Source organism: Liolophura sinensis, chromosome 5 (genome assembly GCF_032854445.1).
Source record: "Liolophura sinensis isolate JHLJ2023 chromosome 5, CUHK_Ljap_v2, whole genome shotgun sequence".
Classification (NCBI taxonomy): domain Eukaryota; kingdom Metazoa; phylum Mollusca; class Polyplacophora; order Chitonida; family Chitonidae; genus Liolophura; species Liolophura sinensis.
In genome coordinates, this window is record NC_088299.1 from 10,384,338 (window position 1) to 10,400,606 (window position 16,269).

Below are 16,269 nucleotides of genomic sequence, written 5' to 3' on the forward strand. Positions count from 1 at the left end.
ACGTGGCACACGCAGGGGTTTACTGGTTGTGGCCAGAACAACCCTAACGAATGAGCAAACAGGGTGCTTGCCAACATGGAGCTGTAACTAGATATATTTGTGCTTCTGAGATGTCAGCCATGTGTACAAAAAACACTCTTCCTTTATAAGTGGCCAACAACGAAATGATATGTCATCCTGTCAGTCTTCTCTATGCTACAGCTTAATCATATCATTAATTAGGTCGTTTATGTAAAAAAGACAACACAGACGTTTGCCGCTTGATGTTATACTGCAGGCGCGATCGACTTTTGTGCTATATTTATTTTTTCGACGACTGGCATTACGTTGAAATATTTCCTCCAATTAACGACCGTGCATATATGTTTTATTTTGGCTTCGGAAAATTGTTGCTGAACTTCACAGAGTGATAAGGAACATTTTAAAACAAACCTTTTTTTGTCTGTATGGTGCTGAAGTCACGAACAATGATATCAAATGTGTATTATCATCTAACTGGTTAGAGAAAAGTGTATTTGTGGACAGCGGTCTAACATTTATGCATTTTAATTCGTATGATCGATGTTATGCGCCCGACTCAAGAATACTTCACTTAAACGACGGCGGCCAGCACTTTTGGGGGTGGGGGTGGGGGGTAGGGGTTAGGGGAGGAAACCGACTGAAACCAGGGAGAAACCCACGGTCATCCTCAGACTGCTTGCAGACCTTCGCACCTACCACAGGGAGTAGTCAGCAAGAGATGGACTTGAACTCAGGGCAACCGTATTGGTGAGAGGCTCCTGATTCGTGCCATCGCGCTAACCACTGGGCCACGCGCCCCATATAAATGATGCCAAACGAGCGTGAAAACAGACATGGCCGTTAATGTTTGCTTTTTTTTCAGTTTTTTTCTGTGAACAGAAAAGGGTACTTGAAAATATTTCTGTATGATGGATATGTGGAACCACCTATTGGTATATATCGTCTTTGAATGATAACATTCTAAACGAGGACGTCTTAGAAATTTATTTGAATGTATATTTGTTGTTTATTTCCAAACACATGCATCTAATCTGAGTTATGAGAATATTTATGAATATACTGAAAATAGATAAATGTGATCACAATCCAGACTGAACACATGTGTTAGCTGAAAAGACCAAACTCTAATGCAAATATATTTATTATACATGTGTTACATCCTCATTTATAACATTATCACAATATATACCAATTAAGATGTATTCCCAAATATATACCACACAAAAATTATTGTCAAGTTTTTTTTTCTTTTTAAAGAAAAGTGGAAAAATATTCAAAATCACATTTACAACTAAATTTTTGCACTTACAACTAAGTTTTCACACTCGTTCATCTGAACTTGATATATTTTTTGATGTTTTCTCCACCTTTAACATAGTGACATACAGGTTTGTATTCGCCGGCTCCTCTTCATCCTAATGCTAATAACAGTTTCGAAATCTCAAGGTGTACTAAACGTTGGCCATGACAAGAGTGCATGGATTACAGGGAAGGCCATTAGGAATGGTGTTGATGACGGAAATACACATGATTTTCAAATCTGAAACAATTCTTCATATACAGTGACGCATTTACAGTACAATTTCCAGCAACCTACGGATGGTCTTGGTTTCTCCCGGGCTCTGCCCGGTTTCCTCCCAAATACGTATACTTGAAATATTCTTGTGTATGGCGTAAAAAAACCAATCAAAAATTAAAATAAAACAATGTGGATGAATTTTTCACACGAACGGAAAGCGATACATTGGGCCAGATGGAAAATAATTAATGTAGTGTTTTGGTTGAAGTAATCATTTTATTTTGGGACACATGCGATCGCACATATGGTGCGTGTTGTGTTTAACACCGTACTCAAGAATATTTTACTTATACGACGGCGTCCAGCATTATGTCGGGAGGAAACCGGGTGTACCCTCATATACGTGTTTGGAATATCAAGTACTTGCTGGCTTCAGTGGAAATGAATGCCTCCTTCCTTTTGAAAGATATTGTCCTAAATTGTTACAACTTTTTAGTTGGCTACAAACCTGTTAATTAACCGTTTGCTGGCGTCAATGGAAATAAATTCCTTCTGTGTTCAAAGACACTCCAGAATTATTATAATTTCTTTTAGTTGGAATAAGCCTTTGTGTTGATATTTTGTGAAGCGTCATTTGAAGTTCAGCATGCACTATAAACATGCTGACAGTGGGACCAGCACTATAGACATACTGACAGTGGGACCAGCTCTATAAACATGTTGACAATGGGGCCATTACTATAATCATGCTGACAGTGGGACCAGCACTATAGACATACTGACAATGGGACCAGCTATATAAACATGCTGACAATGGGGCCATCACTATAATCATGCTGACAATGGGGCCAGCACTATAGACATATTGACAGTGGGACCAACTCTATAAACATGTTGACAGTGGAACCAGCTCTACAAACATGCTGACAATGGGGCCATCACTATAATCATGCTGACAATGGGGCCAGCACTATAGACATACTGACAGTGGGACTAGCACTATAAATATGCTGACATTATGCCCTCAAAAAATCTTCCGTTAAGTCCGTTCCCTCAGGGGTGACGGATTGAATTTCCGTGTACCGTATCTAACGTTTTAATCCGTTCCTGATTGTGGATTAATCCGTTAGCTCGACGAAAATGTAATCATCGCTCTGGGAACGTATTTAACGGGAAATTATACTAAAATGGATGACCGCTTCTTTCATTGAGCTTAAATTTAAGTGTTATATTGAGTCTTATTTTATATGTGATCGAAAGTTGCGCAGGGGGTGTAACTCGTGTTCACGTTACTCAAATGAGAGTTATATCCCTCATGTATTGTCAGCTACATTTATTTATTTATTTGATTTGTGTTTTACGCCGTACTCAAGAATATTTCACTTATACGACGGCGGCAAGCATTATGGTGGGTGGAAACCGGGCAGAGCCCGGGGGAAATCCACGACCATCCGCAGGTTGCTGACAGACCTTCCCACTTACGGCCGGAGAGGAAGCCAGCATGACAGCGTTGTCAGCTACATACATGTACTTTCGACGGTAACGTTTGTATTGGTATAACTATCTTACAAGTTCGCTGACGAGTGGTGTACAAATTTCGAATTCGATGCTTCAAGCTAGAATAGGCTACCCTATGTCATGTACATCTCTAAAGCCGAGTGAACATCAGGGGTATATGGTACGTTCCTGTATACTACATTCAAGGTTTAGGTTTTCAGGTTGTAGTGCCTACGAAGGTAGGATACACTCTTTCTTGTTAACTGCCTGTTTCATAATCGAGTCTGTGGACCGGTACCGCTAACAATTTCACAAGTGTTTGAGTAACGGAGCTCCCCATGGGCAAACACGTGTACAAAACAGAGCACTAAAAACAGTTCATATGAAACAATGTGAACATACATTCACAGTTTTGAGCACCCGGCTTTCTGGCACGGTGCAAGAGGTGATAAATAACATGGATTTTAATTGGCGAAATGCTGGTTTTTTCCGACTTCTGAAGTTCAATAGGCCTATGCACTGAATGCCATATTTGAACAGGCGTCTACATGCAATTTTCCCGCCTTTCTTTTTTTTAGAGGGTGTCGGTGTGGAGGGTCCTATGAACATCGTCGTAAACAAACAAACAAGGTGGAATAGACTTTGACATCTGCGCGTGGGTATCGGCATATGGGCCCATAGGTCTTTCATAAATCATAGATGTGGAATATTCTACCACCATGCATAAAGATACAGGCAATAACTTTATTGTCATTTTAAATGTAGGCCTACATCCAACTTTAGTTCAAAATAGCCATTACTAACTCTGCCATTTGTTAACACGTTGTTAGAAGCCTAGTTCGCCATAGCGCTCAGGCCAATCTCTATGGGACTATATATTTCTACCTAAACTTAAAGCCCCATGGAGCTAGCCCAGGCACTGCAGATCATTTTCACTTTCGCGAGAACGGAGAGCGACACCTAGCGGTAGTACCTCGATAAACATGGCGTCAAACGCAGCACTGCCGAATGAAGCGCCAGAAGAAGATGCCTCAGAGCTGCAATTTCCCAAAGGTTTGCCAGAATCTCTTTCCATTTACCTATATCTTGAACTACATCATTCCGTTTAAATATGTGTGACTGCTCCTGCGTGGGTTAGATACACAAGAACGGGACCTTTTAATTTGGAGAAAGTGTTAAATGTAGAATGATCATCACCCATGGTCCAGTTTTCGTTTGCAATAGTCGGAACTTTATGTGTTTAGTTTGATGCTACAGTTGTTGTCGCCTACCTCATTTTAAAGTTGAGGTTGATGCAGCCTGGTAGAGTGACGTTAATTAATTAAGGAGCCAATTTTTCACAAGGAATGTCTCAGTCCATCTAGACTAAGATGTTACACTGAATCAGTGAATGTCCGAATTTTCAAATTCAATGTAGATCAACTAGGGTTATCTGAGAAAGGGCTCATTAACTAATAACTGGATTTACAACTGCAAGTTGGTGTCGAAACAAATATATGTATATCATGTAGTATGGGCTGATATACTGAATTGGAGTATCAGCACAAACATACGTTTGATGACTACCGACCTGACAACAACAACAACAGTTGGATTTGACTTGGAAGTCGACCTCATCATACATCTGATGTAAAAAAAAGTAGTGGCTTGGTTCCCTGTTTCCCCTCACCTCCTAGCAAATAATTTTATTACACCCCCCGCCACTGAGGAAGGTGACATTATCTTAAAGTAATAAAAATAGTTGTGGAATGTAATTCTCTGTATCAAGCAACACAAAGTGTTAGGAGAGTTATGGGGAATAACTGCTTCTAAAGTGTTGGATCGAAGGTAGGCCACATTTACTGCATCTTGATCAGACACATTTGAAGCAGTTATTCCTGGTAACTCTCCCCAAACCTTGTGTTGCTCGATACGGAGAGTTACATTCTGTAACTAATGCTGTCCATGTAAATTTTTCACAACAATATTCTGGCTGGAAACAAGGAATTCATCATCATTAAACATGCCCTGTGAGACAGTTGTCCGGTCAGGATGAAGTGCCGCTGTTCCAAGACGATGAAATCATCTGTATTGAAAGACCCAATTCTCTGTCTTTTTTGCAAGTCACTGTCTTTTCAGTTATCACGTTAACATGGGATCTTTAGTAAGTGACAACCCCACAGCCAGGAAAGTGATTTATCTGAATTGATCTGTACGAAGATGCAGGTTAAAGGCAAATTATTTCCATACATCAAAATACCATTGTAATTGCACAATGATAAATAATTTTGTATGTCTGTTTTTTTGTTTTTTTTATCAGAATGACTAAGTGCCGTATGTTTTTTTCTTTGTAGAATTTGAAAATGCTGAAACACTCCTGATTTCTGAAGTGCAGATGTTATTAGAACACAGGTCAGTTGGTAATGTATGCCTACCACATGATTTCTGAAGTGTAGATGTTATTAGAACACAGGTCAGTTGGTAATGTATGCCTACCACATGATTTCTGAAGTGTAGATTTTATTAGAACATAGGTCAGTAGGTAATGTATGCCTACCACGTGATTTTTGAAATGCAGATGTTATGAGAACATAAGTCAGTTGGTAATGTATGCCTACCACATGACATTTGAAGTGTAGATGTTATTAGAACAGAGGTCAGTCAGTAATGTATGCCTACCACATGATTTTTGAAGTGTAGATGTTATTAGAACATAGGTCAGTTTGTAATGTATGCCTACCACCTGATTTTTGAAGTGTAGATGTTATTAGAACATAGGTCAGTTGGTAATGTATGCCTACCACGTGATTTCTGAAGTGTAGATGTTATTAGAACATAGGTCAGTCGGTAATGTATGCCTACCACATGATTTCTGAAGTGTAGATGTTATTAGAATATAGGTCAGTCGGTAATGTATGCCTACCACATGATGTATATGTCATTCATGTAGAATTACTTGTTGAATTTGTGTTGGAAATCCACAAAGAATGGGGGATTTGCAGACTAGTTACAGAGAAGGTCCAAATGACAGAACATATTGTTTTCTTCTTTGACGTTGCAGTGCGTGTGCACTTCATATATGAGCACACATGCACTGATAATTGTGACATAATAAAGGAAAGAACAAATGACTTCACAGCTTTGGACCGTCTTGACACAGGTGTGAAGATGTTTTACGAGTTCCCCATTCTTTTTGTCTTAGTGAAGTTTTGTGACAGTAGGGTCAAAGTAGTAACTGTTAAATAAAGTAACTAATGAACTCTGTGATTATGGTATTAGCTAAAATATATCATGCTGTGTGTGTCATTCATTTAGAAGTAGGTGTTGAATATTCCTCCCACCATAATGCTGGCCACCCTTGTATAAGTGACAAATTCTTGAGTACTGCATAAAACAGCAATCAAATAAATAAATAAATTAATAATGAATCTAAAATCAAACATCCACAAACAACTATTTTTGCCTAAATATAAGGACAGTAGGGCCATGGTATGCGACTATCAAATAATAATCAAAAAATAATAATCTAATAATAATCTCTATGATGCTGGTAACTAAAATAGAAAACTTTGCTCTCTTGTATGAATGCGGATCATTTTCATCCATATTTTCATTGAACTGTGTACAACTAGAAGACTTTGTTTTCCAGAAAACAGCAGAATGAGAGTGCAGAAGAAGAGCAGGAGTTGTCTGAAGTGTTCCTCAAGACTCTGAATTACACCCAGCGATTCAGCAAATTCAAAAACAGAGAAACCATAGCAGCTGTTAGAAGGTAACAAAAGTTATTATTATGTCTTATATGGGACTCTCTTCACCCCAATAGGCAAGACCTTGCTACATGGGGCACATGGGGCACAATTTGCGGTGAAGCACCCAGTGATGACTTAGCATTCTAAACTGTGATGCATCGCATTTATTTTTGACATGAGTTGTCCCCCTTTACATTTTGGTTTATGTGTTGCCTGCTTCAGTCAATTTTTCAAGAATTTTTCTGGTGTGTATAGCAAAATTAAGATTGATAAGCCGTCCCGTATAAGATCATGATGGGTCATTTGCTTTAATAAAGCAACTGTTACTTTATGCAGTAATTGTATAATGTACAGTGTGCAAGGGAACACATTGTCATAATTCTGAATTAATTTGCAGTACTTTACTTTGTTACTTGGTGTATAAGCTATAATCTGTGTTTATGTAATTGTATGTTAAATGTGATGACAACACAGCAGTTTGAGTAATTCAAGACCTGCGATGTCTAATAAATTGCAATTAACATCACTGCATTTTTTCTATTTTTTTTTCAACCTATTTCTGCTTAAGTCATAGTGCTAGGGGCTGTGTAAATTGTTACTATTTATGCATTTGCATGAACAGTTGGAATAAAACCCGCACTGAAGTAAAGTGACAAGAGACGGTATTTCACTGATTACATGTGACTATTTGCCAGCTATCACAGTCTTCGCTACTCAGGTTTTACATATTTATTTATATTACCTTTTGTAAATTAATATAGAACAAGACATTCACAAAATAAAGCAAAAATGAATAAGTTTTCGTTTCTATTGGTATCAAGTAAACTTTGCACGCATGACTGATTTACTAATATTATTATTTATTTATTTGATTGGTGTTTTATGACATACTCAAGAATATTTCACTTATACGACGGCAGCCAGCATTGTGAGGGGAGGAAACTGGGTAGAGCCTGGGGAAAGCCTACAACCATCTGCAGGAAGGGGGCAGACCTTCCCAGGTGTGAATTTGATGAAATGGGGTTGAAGGAAATGTGTGTGTTCCTACTGTTACCCATCCTCTTGCCAGCAAAGTTGAGACTGTGCTATAGCTTCATAATCTGTTGGATAAAATGATACCCATCTCCCCCACTGTTGATGTGTGCATGCCATTCAATCTTCATGACCTCATGCTGGCTTCCACCAAAAGTTGTATGTGGGAAGGTCTGGCAGCAATTTGCAGATGGTCAAGGGGTTTCTAGCCCGGCTTCCTCCCACCATAATGCTGGCTGCTGTCGTACAAGTGAAATATTCTTCGGCACGTTGTAAAAATCCTGTTAAATAAATAATACATTCTTCATGACTGAAGAGACAATTCCAAATTGACGATGTGTGCAAAGTGGTGTTTTGTGTGTTTACAGTTCTCTGATGCAGAAGAAGTTACACAAGTTTGAGTTAGCAGCACTGGCGAACCTTTGTCCTGAGAACGCAGAAGAGGCTAAGTCCCTTATCCCTAGGTATTTGACAATTAAATACGGTGCAATTATTTATACACCACTGAAAAAAGTCTTGAAGGAAAAAAATAACCTGCATATGCTTGTATTTATTTGTATACATGTGCCGTGAATGACTGTAAATTTTGTCAATGACTAACTTGTCTATTTTTGGTGATTCTGAAAGTTCTATTGATTTTAGAAAGTTGTTTTGAGGTTTGCTTGGAACACAGGATGATATTTTACTGGAAAATTGTAAATTTCAGCACCGAAAATAATAATTTGCAACATTATTGTTTGCCTCTAAAAAGGCACTTCTGTGCACAAAATTTTAGGTCATTTAGGGTATTTAAGATTTGTTATTATACTCAGAGAATTTACTTGTACAATCATGATGATCGTGGCCTGATTTATAGCTGAAGAAAATAAGGGGAAAATCTGAAGAAAATTGTCCATGCACCTGTTAGCCATTTGTATCAGCACCTGGTATGGAGATGATACATGATGTTTGTACAGCAATGTTCTGGCCACAGGGTCTTAGTCAATGTTTGTACAGCAATGTTCTGGCCAAGGGGTCTTGGTCAATGTTTGTCCAGCAATGTTCTGGCCAAAGGGTCTTCGCAATGTTCTGTCCAAAGGGTCTAGTCAAAATTTTAATCATTAAATTTGGCATGTTAGTTTCATTCATTTTAGCTGGAATTCCTAATGTAATAATTTACTCATAATTTACATTGTCAAACAATTTTTTGACCTTGTTACATCAGAAATAACAATTTTAAAGCGGTTTGAAATTTTGACTTGAGTACTCACGTTTCAGGAAGGTTGAAACTGAGTTTCTGGGATCTGGAAAAACTGAAGTTCAGATTTTTTCTAAAAAGTTAGATCATTAGATGAGTGCTGTGGTCCTAATTAACTCTTCAGTGGGTAGAAGAAGGGATCAGGTTTTACAGAACGAGTCTAGTGAAAGTGCGTTTGCTCTTCTGGTGGAAGTCTGGGGGAAAGTCAAATGTGGGAAAGCTTGCCAGTTGTCCAAGGCAGATGCTTCGATCTGGGAAGTGTGTTTCTAGAATGAAATGTTCTTGAGCATGGAAGAAAATGCCAATCACTAAAATTAACAGGGGGAGATAGGAAAATAAAAAAAAAATTGGAAATGAAATGACGTGATTTCAAATTCTGGCTAAACCTGTGGTGATGCATGTATTAGCTGTATGTTCCCGTGGACCTTACATCAGGCGCAACTTTTGATAGGTTTAATAGGACATTCATTACAAAACAAATGCCCTGTTTTATTGTAAACATATGATGAGTTGATACTTCTTACATCTCACATGTAACAAGCCTGTATTGTCCACTGTTTTCTGTTTTCAGCTTAGAAGGGCGTTTTGAAGATGATGAATTGCAACAAATCCTGGATGACATCAAAACGAAACGCAGCTTCCAGTACTGAGTACTGTGGAAGGATCTTAGAGGAGCATTATGAGGAAGCTGTTCCTCTCGTCAGCAACAGTGGACGTCACGGATTCCTGGGTGTTCGTGAAGAATTGAATGGGTTCTTTGGTACATACATGTTGCGGTCATGTTCAGTATCACCTTGCCCGTCACTGAACGTTCAGAATTTCATACTAAAAATGAACAAATGGTCATTTTCTTTACCACCTGCCAAATTTTGTAACTAAAAGTGGACGTGTGCTGTATTTCAGTGTTGTGCACCTCCTCTCTCAGTGGACATGACAAATTTTGTAGCGGACATGGTCAGTGGCATCTCCCGAATTTTGTAACAAGAATTGGACATTTGCTGTGTTCAAATATCTTGCATCTCCTCTCTGTGAACATTCCAAAACTTGTAACACGCATGAAGAAATGGACATAATCAGTATCATCTCCCAAATTTTGTAACAAGAAGTGGACATGTGCTGTTTTCAAATATTGTGCACCGCCTCACTCAGTGGACAATACGAATTTCGTAACACACATGAAGAATTGTGCATGTTTATTATCATCTCTCAAATTTTGTAACAGAAGTGGAAGCGTGCTGTGTTTCAGTATCGTACACCTTCAGTCTCAGCGGACATTCCAGATTTTGTAACATGCCAAAGGCAGAGGAGATTGATTTTAGTCTTTACTTCACGGATCTTAATTGACATGTGTTTCACACATAAGAAGTGATTTTTTTTCTTGTCATCCTTCATTTCAGCCTGATCATACCTTCATTATTGCCATCGATGTACAGATCTATCACATGAAATGGTACACTTTTGTACAGTGAATTAAAGTTTCAGATTTAGCTATTTCAAGCCTTTTTTGTTTCATGTTAAAAGAATCAAGTTTTACAAAAATATGGATATATTGTGGTGAAGTGGATAATTATTTCGGGGTGTTTTCTGCAAACGGCATTGTGTAGCTGCTCACAAAACTTTGTTAATATATTTTCCATTTCATTTCTTGTAAAAAAACATTGCCTTTTTTGTTTTTTTGCCCAGTCGTTATTTCTGAAAGTATCCCCAGCTAGTCATGATACCTTTGCCACATGTAGCAGCAAGAGAGTTTCCTTATATAAAGTTGGAAGGATACATGTAACATATGGATTTAAGGTTAACAGAAAATGCAGAACATTTATATGGAGTCAAATTTCCAACTAGGAAACAGTGTTAATAAACATGTAACCAGTAAATAACCAGTGCTCTGAGTGGCTGTGTTGTTTTGTTTTGTTTGATGCTACCACAGAACAGTATTCTGGATATCAAGTTGGTGAGCACTAAAAGTGAATCAGCAGGTGTCACTTTATGTATCCTCTGCATGATGCTACAGTGAGGCAGTATAGTGGAGATCAAGTTGATGTACTCTAGACTGGGTGGGTTTTCCCAGCAAGTGTCCTTTGTATGATTCTACAGTGAGGCAGTATACTGGAGATGAAAGTTGTTATACCCTTGGCTGGATGGATGTCACATTATGTGTCCTCTGTATGTGCTCTGAGTGGGTGTTAGGTGTGTTGTTTTGTTTTGTTTGATGCTACCACAGAACAGTATTCTGGATATCAAGTTGGTGAGCACTAAAAGTGAATCAGCAGGTGTCACTTTATGTATCCTCTGCATGATGCTACAGTGAGGCAGTATAGTGGAGATCAAGTTGATGTACTCTAGACTGGGTGGGTTTTCCCAGCAAGTGTCCTTTGTATGATTCTACAGTGAGGCAGTATACTGGAGATGAAGTTGTTATACCCTTGGCTGGATGTATGTCACATTATGTGTCCTCTGTGTGATGCTACAGTGAGGCAGTATAGTGGAGATCAAGTTGATGTACTCTAGGCTGGGTGGGTTTTCCCAGCAAGTGTCCTTTGTATGATTCTACAGTGAGGCAGTATACTGGAGATGAAGTTGTTATACCCTTGGTTGGATGTATGTCACATTATGTGTCCTCTGTGTGATGCTACAGTGAGGCAGTATAGTGGAGATCAAGTTGATGTACTCTAGGCTGGGTGGGTTTTCCCAGCAAGTGTCCTTTGTATGATTCTACAGTGAGGCAGTATACTGGAGATGAAGTTGTTATACCCTTGGCTGGATGGGTGTCACATTATGTGTCCTCTGTGTGATGCTACAGTGATCTGGAGATCAAGTTGGTGTACTCTAGACTGGGTGGGTTTTCCCAGCAAGTGTCCTTTGTATGATTCTACAGTGAGGCAGTATACTGGAGATCAAGTTGTTATACTCTTGGCTGGATGTATGTCACATTATGTGTCCTCTGTATGATGCTACAGTGAGGCAGTATAGTGGAGATCAAGTTGATGTACTCTAGACTGGGTGGGTTTTCCCAGCAAGTGTCCTTTGTATGATTCTACAGTGAGGCAGTATACTGGAGATGAAGTTGTTATACCCTTGGCTGGATGTATGTCACATTATGTGTCCTCTGTATGATGCTACAGTGAGGCAGTATAGTGGAGATGAAGTTGTTATACCCTTGGCTGGGTGGATGTCACATTATGTGTCCTCTGCATGATGCTACAGTGAGGCAGTATAGTGGAGATCAAGTTGTTATACTCTTGGCTGGGTGGATGTCACATTATGTGTCCTCTGCATGATGCTACAGTGAGGCAGTATAGTGGAGATCAAGTTGATGTACTCTAGACTGGGTGGGTTTTCCCAGCAAGTGTCCTTTGTATGATGCTACAGTGAGGCAGTATAGTGGAGATGAAGTTGTTATACCCTTGGCTGGGTGGATGTCACATTATGTGTCCTCTGCATGATGCTACAGTGAGGCAGTATAGTGGAGATGAAGTTGTTATACCCTTGGCTGGGTGGATGTCACATTATGTGTCCTTTGTATGATGCTACAGTGAGGCAGTATAGTGGAGATGAAGTTGTTATACCCTTGGCTGGGTGGATGTCACATTATGTGTCCTCTGCATGAAGCTACAGTGATCTGGAGATCAAGTTGGTGTACTCTAGGCTGGGTTGGCCTGTCACATTGTCCTTTGTATGATGCTGTAGTGAGGCAGTATTGTGGAATCAAGTTGGTATAGACTGTGTGAGTGTGTCACATTTTGTCTGCTGTATGATGCTATAGTGATTCAGTATAGTGGAGATCAGTTTGATGTACTTTTTGACTGGGTGGGTGTCACATTATGTCCTGTGTATGATGCTACAGTGAGGCAGTAGGGTAGAGATCAAGTTGGTGTACTCTTTGCTGGGTGAGTCACATTTTGTGTCCTCTGTGTGATGCTACAGTGAGGCAGTATAGTGGAGATCAAGTTGGTGTACCCTAGACTGGGTGGGTGTGTCACACTGTGTTCTCTGTATGATGTTATACTGAGGGAACCTCATCAAGAGCACATTACCAAATACCTGACAAAGCCAGTCAGTTCATTATTTCCAGATGATACAGTATGAAGTTGTTCAGCATACTGCCTTAATAACTGAAGCAGGTGTAAATGTTGTATGGATACCACTTTGGTGTGGGAGGCTGATATAAGTCACTACTCATAAAACTAACTATATTCAGGCTATAGATTGTATACAGCTCAAAATTCATCTTTGAGTACTGTGTTAAAAACACTGATAAACAAATAATGGGATATAGTTCATGTGATGCAAAATTCCCCTTCTCAGAATATATTCAGCATGAACAAGAGTCTATCCCATAACCTGCAAATCTTGTCGAGCACAAGAATGATACACCCAAAAAATCTTGATCAGTACATATGGCTTCATTTAAAACAATTTACTTGGTGATAGTGGTCTTGAGAGCAGCAGATGCAGGGATCTCTTGATAAATCTCTGCCTGAGGATGGAACTGACTGTACCTTCAAGGAATAAGGCGAAGTACTGGTCAGCCTGGCGACCAGAAATCGTCATTGGGTGGGGTGTAATTTATGTGAGAGTAGGCAGGTTCATTTGTGGGCGAAACGGGACCTTCATCAAGTACATGTACCAGATAAGCCACTTTTGCACAGCGCTGGATTTGAACATGGCCTCATTCAGACATGGGAATTTTCCTCCAATTGTCTGATTTCAGATTTTTGTGCCTTAAAATTTGAAAAGACAAAAAGCAACTGATTTCATGAGAACAGGTGATTGCTAACGTAATTTGTAAGTAGAGAGAGGTATTTTCAGACTTTTTAAAAGAAACTTCAGACATTTTTCTGCCTATCACTGCCCATGCCTGCCATTAATAAAAGAGCCTGACGGTTGCTGTGAGTCAGCACTTGACTATCTGATCTAGTGAGCCCCTCTGCCCACTACAAGGAGATATGACTGAAGTAATGTTGAAAGCGATGTTAAGACTCCAAGAAAACACATGCAAAAACAACCAAAGACATGTAAAAAGAACAAAATCCATATAGCTATGGCAAGTAATTAAGGTTTTTTTTTTATTAGTTTCCATTTCGATGATATGGGAAATGGGTGAAGTGACCTGAAATTAGTATCTGGCAATCCTAAATTCATCATCTACATGTATATCTTCACTGTAACTAGAACCTGCCCAAATTAAACTTTGGCATATAAAAATATAGACAATTTCTTAAATGTTGCTCTGTCTGACATGAACACATACATACAGTATATGAAAGCATCTCTACAAAAAATGGGTTAAGTTACACTAATCACGCCACTGCTACATATAAACAGTGTGTGCAAATTAAAGTAATGTTACACTCTTAAGTAAACTAGATGTCATTTGCATCTATTCCATATGCTGTCCAACTCAACTAGTCCACTAATGAGATTGGCCTTAAGGCTATGTATCAAGGCTGTGACTGGTTAAGAGTTCTGAAGCACGGATAAAAGTGAAGGGGTTAATCATTTAGGGTTGTGAATAAATACTGCACTCAGGATAAAGCTTAAAACAGGAATGAAAATATACATGTACGCTATACATGTACAAATCAATATGGACCACAAAGTCAATACAGGCTGATATAAAAATCAGAAAAATTTCACTAAGGATTTTCACTGAAGGTCTCACCTAATGGAATATTGAATGAAACTGTCAGGATATGTTATCAAATGATAACAGACTAAAGCACAGCCTATTGTTAAGCTAGAATACCACCTTGGCAGTCATTCAGACAAACTGTCTTACAGTAAAGGACTGATGTAACAGGTATGAGACAGACCATGAGACAAAAAAAGAGGAAAACCTGATTTGCTGTAATTCGGTTTTTTTTAGCATTTCAAATCTCCTAAATCCAGAAAATGTTGCTATAACAAAGATATATACATCTAAAAAAACACGGGATAATATTTATGTAGGTTTAATATTGAAACAGAGACAGTAACATTTAGTACACATAACTATGTGATGTGCTGCATTTCATGAACACTCGGGTGCCCAAATATGGGTGCCAGACACTGTCCGTTAGGAATGTGACAAACATCCAGTTTTACATCCCCGTATGACTGACACATGTCTGTAGCCCATGTGGCATTGAACCATAATAATTCATTTCTGTTTTGGTGTCCGGGATGTTTTCCATGAATGAAAATGGTTGTGCGAACAGTTTAAAAATGCCATTCTATTCAAACTTTCTGGAGTCAAAAGCAGATCAAATGTCATTTTAGCATAATAACCCCACAAAGGGCTTTGAGAATGAATGATTACGGCCAAGCACCAAATTGAGAGTATCACAGCCATGTTTATGGTGGTAAGCATGGCATTTATACAGCATTTAAACCTCAGAATTCCATTAAACTTGACAGTGGTGTTTTACATCTGCACATAGCCTGAAATGTTGCCTTCATAGAACATATCATGTTGTTAGCTGTAGAATGCTGTTGTACCAGAATTCTGCAGATGTTTTGAATTGTGAAACAAAGATCAAGTTTAAGGGCAGAGAATAGCTGACAAACTTCCTGACATAAAATGGCAGTGAAACCAGTGGGAGCTGGATTTAGATACTAAATGGTCAAATAACCAGCAAGGCTAACTAATTTCCAATTTCTCCTATTTTTCCTATCTCTCCCATGATAATTTTGTCAGTATATGGCGTCTGAAAGACACTGAGACAACCCCTTGGCTAAACTTATGGAGGGCATTTACACTGGAAAATGACAATCCATCAAACTGTGAAAAGGAAATTTTGCGGGCAAAATTGTTAAAACAGGGAAGTTTGGACTTCCTGACTGACATCCTTCCAACCATTTCTTGTAATACTATTCAAATGAGAATTTGTCATATAGTCCAGCTTATCCCAAAAATCTATGATCTCAGTTTTGTAAGTATCTAACAGCAGACACTATAAGAAGACTGAAGAGATGCAGAGCCCAGAAATCGCCAGGACTATGAGAATAGCAGGCTTGTAATTAACAGTCAGATGGTTCCAGTTACCTATATCATGTATCTAGCTAGCTAAAGGAAGCTGTAAAATCTGAAGTCAAAATATGCATGTACATAAAAACGTCTAAAACATTCTGCATATACATTAATAAAAAATTTCTATGGAATGACTTGGAAGTCTATATTTACAAGGGAAAAATATGCTACAAATTTATGTACAAAGTTTTTACAACTGGAAGTACAAATGAGACATGAAAGAGGC

At 38.7% G+C, this 16,269-nt stretch overlaps 1 protein-coding gene across 1 annotated transcript; it reads left to right on the top strand.

Moving 5' to 3' along the window:
* Positions 1 to 4,020: 4,020 nt before the first annotated feature.
* LOC135465819 (DNA-directed RNA polymerase II subunit RPB4-like) lies at positions 4,021 to 10,526 on the top strand. The gene is made up of 5 exons (XM_064743173.1): positions 4,021 to 4,090; positions 5,371 to 5,428; positions 6,666 to 6,788; positions 8,166 to 8,261; positions 9,606 to 10,526. The coding sequence occupies exons 1-5, from the start codon at positions 4,021 to 4,023 to the stop codon at positions 9,682 to 9,684; spliced, it is 426 nt and encodes a 141-aa protein (XP_064599243.1). The 3' UTR covers positions 9,685 to 10,526.
* The last annotated feature ends 5,743 nt before the right edge of the window (positions 10,527 to 16,269 follow it).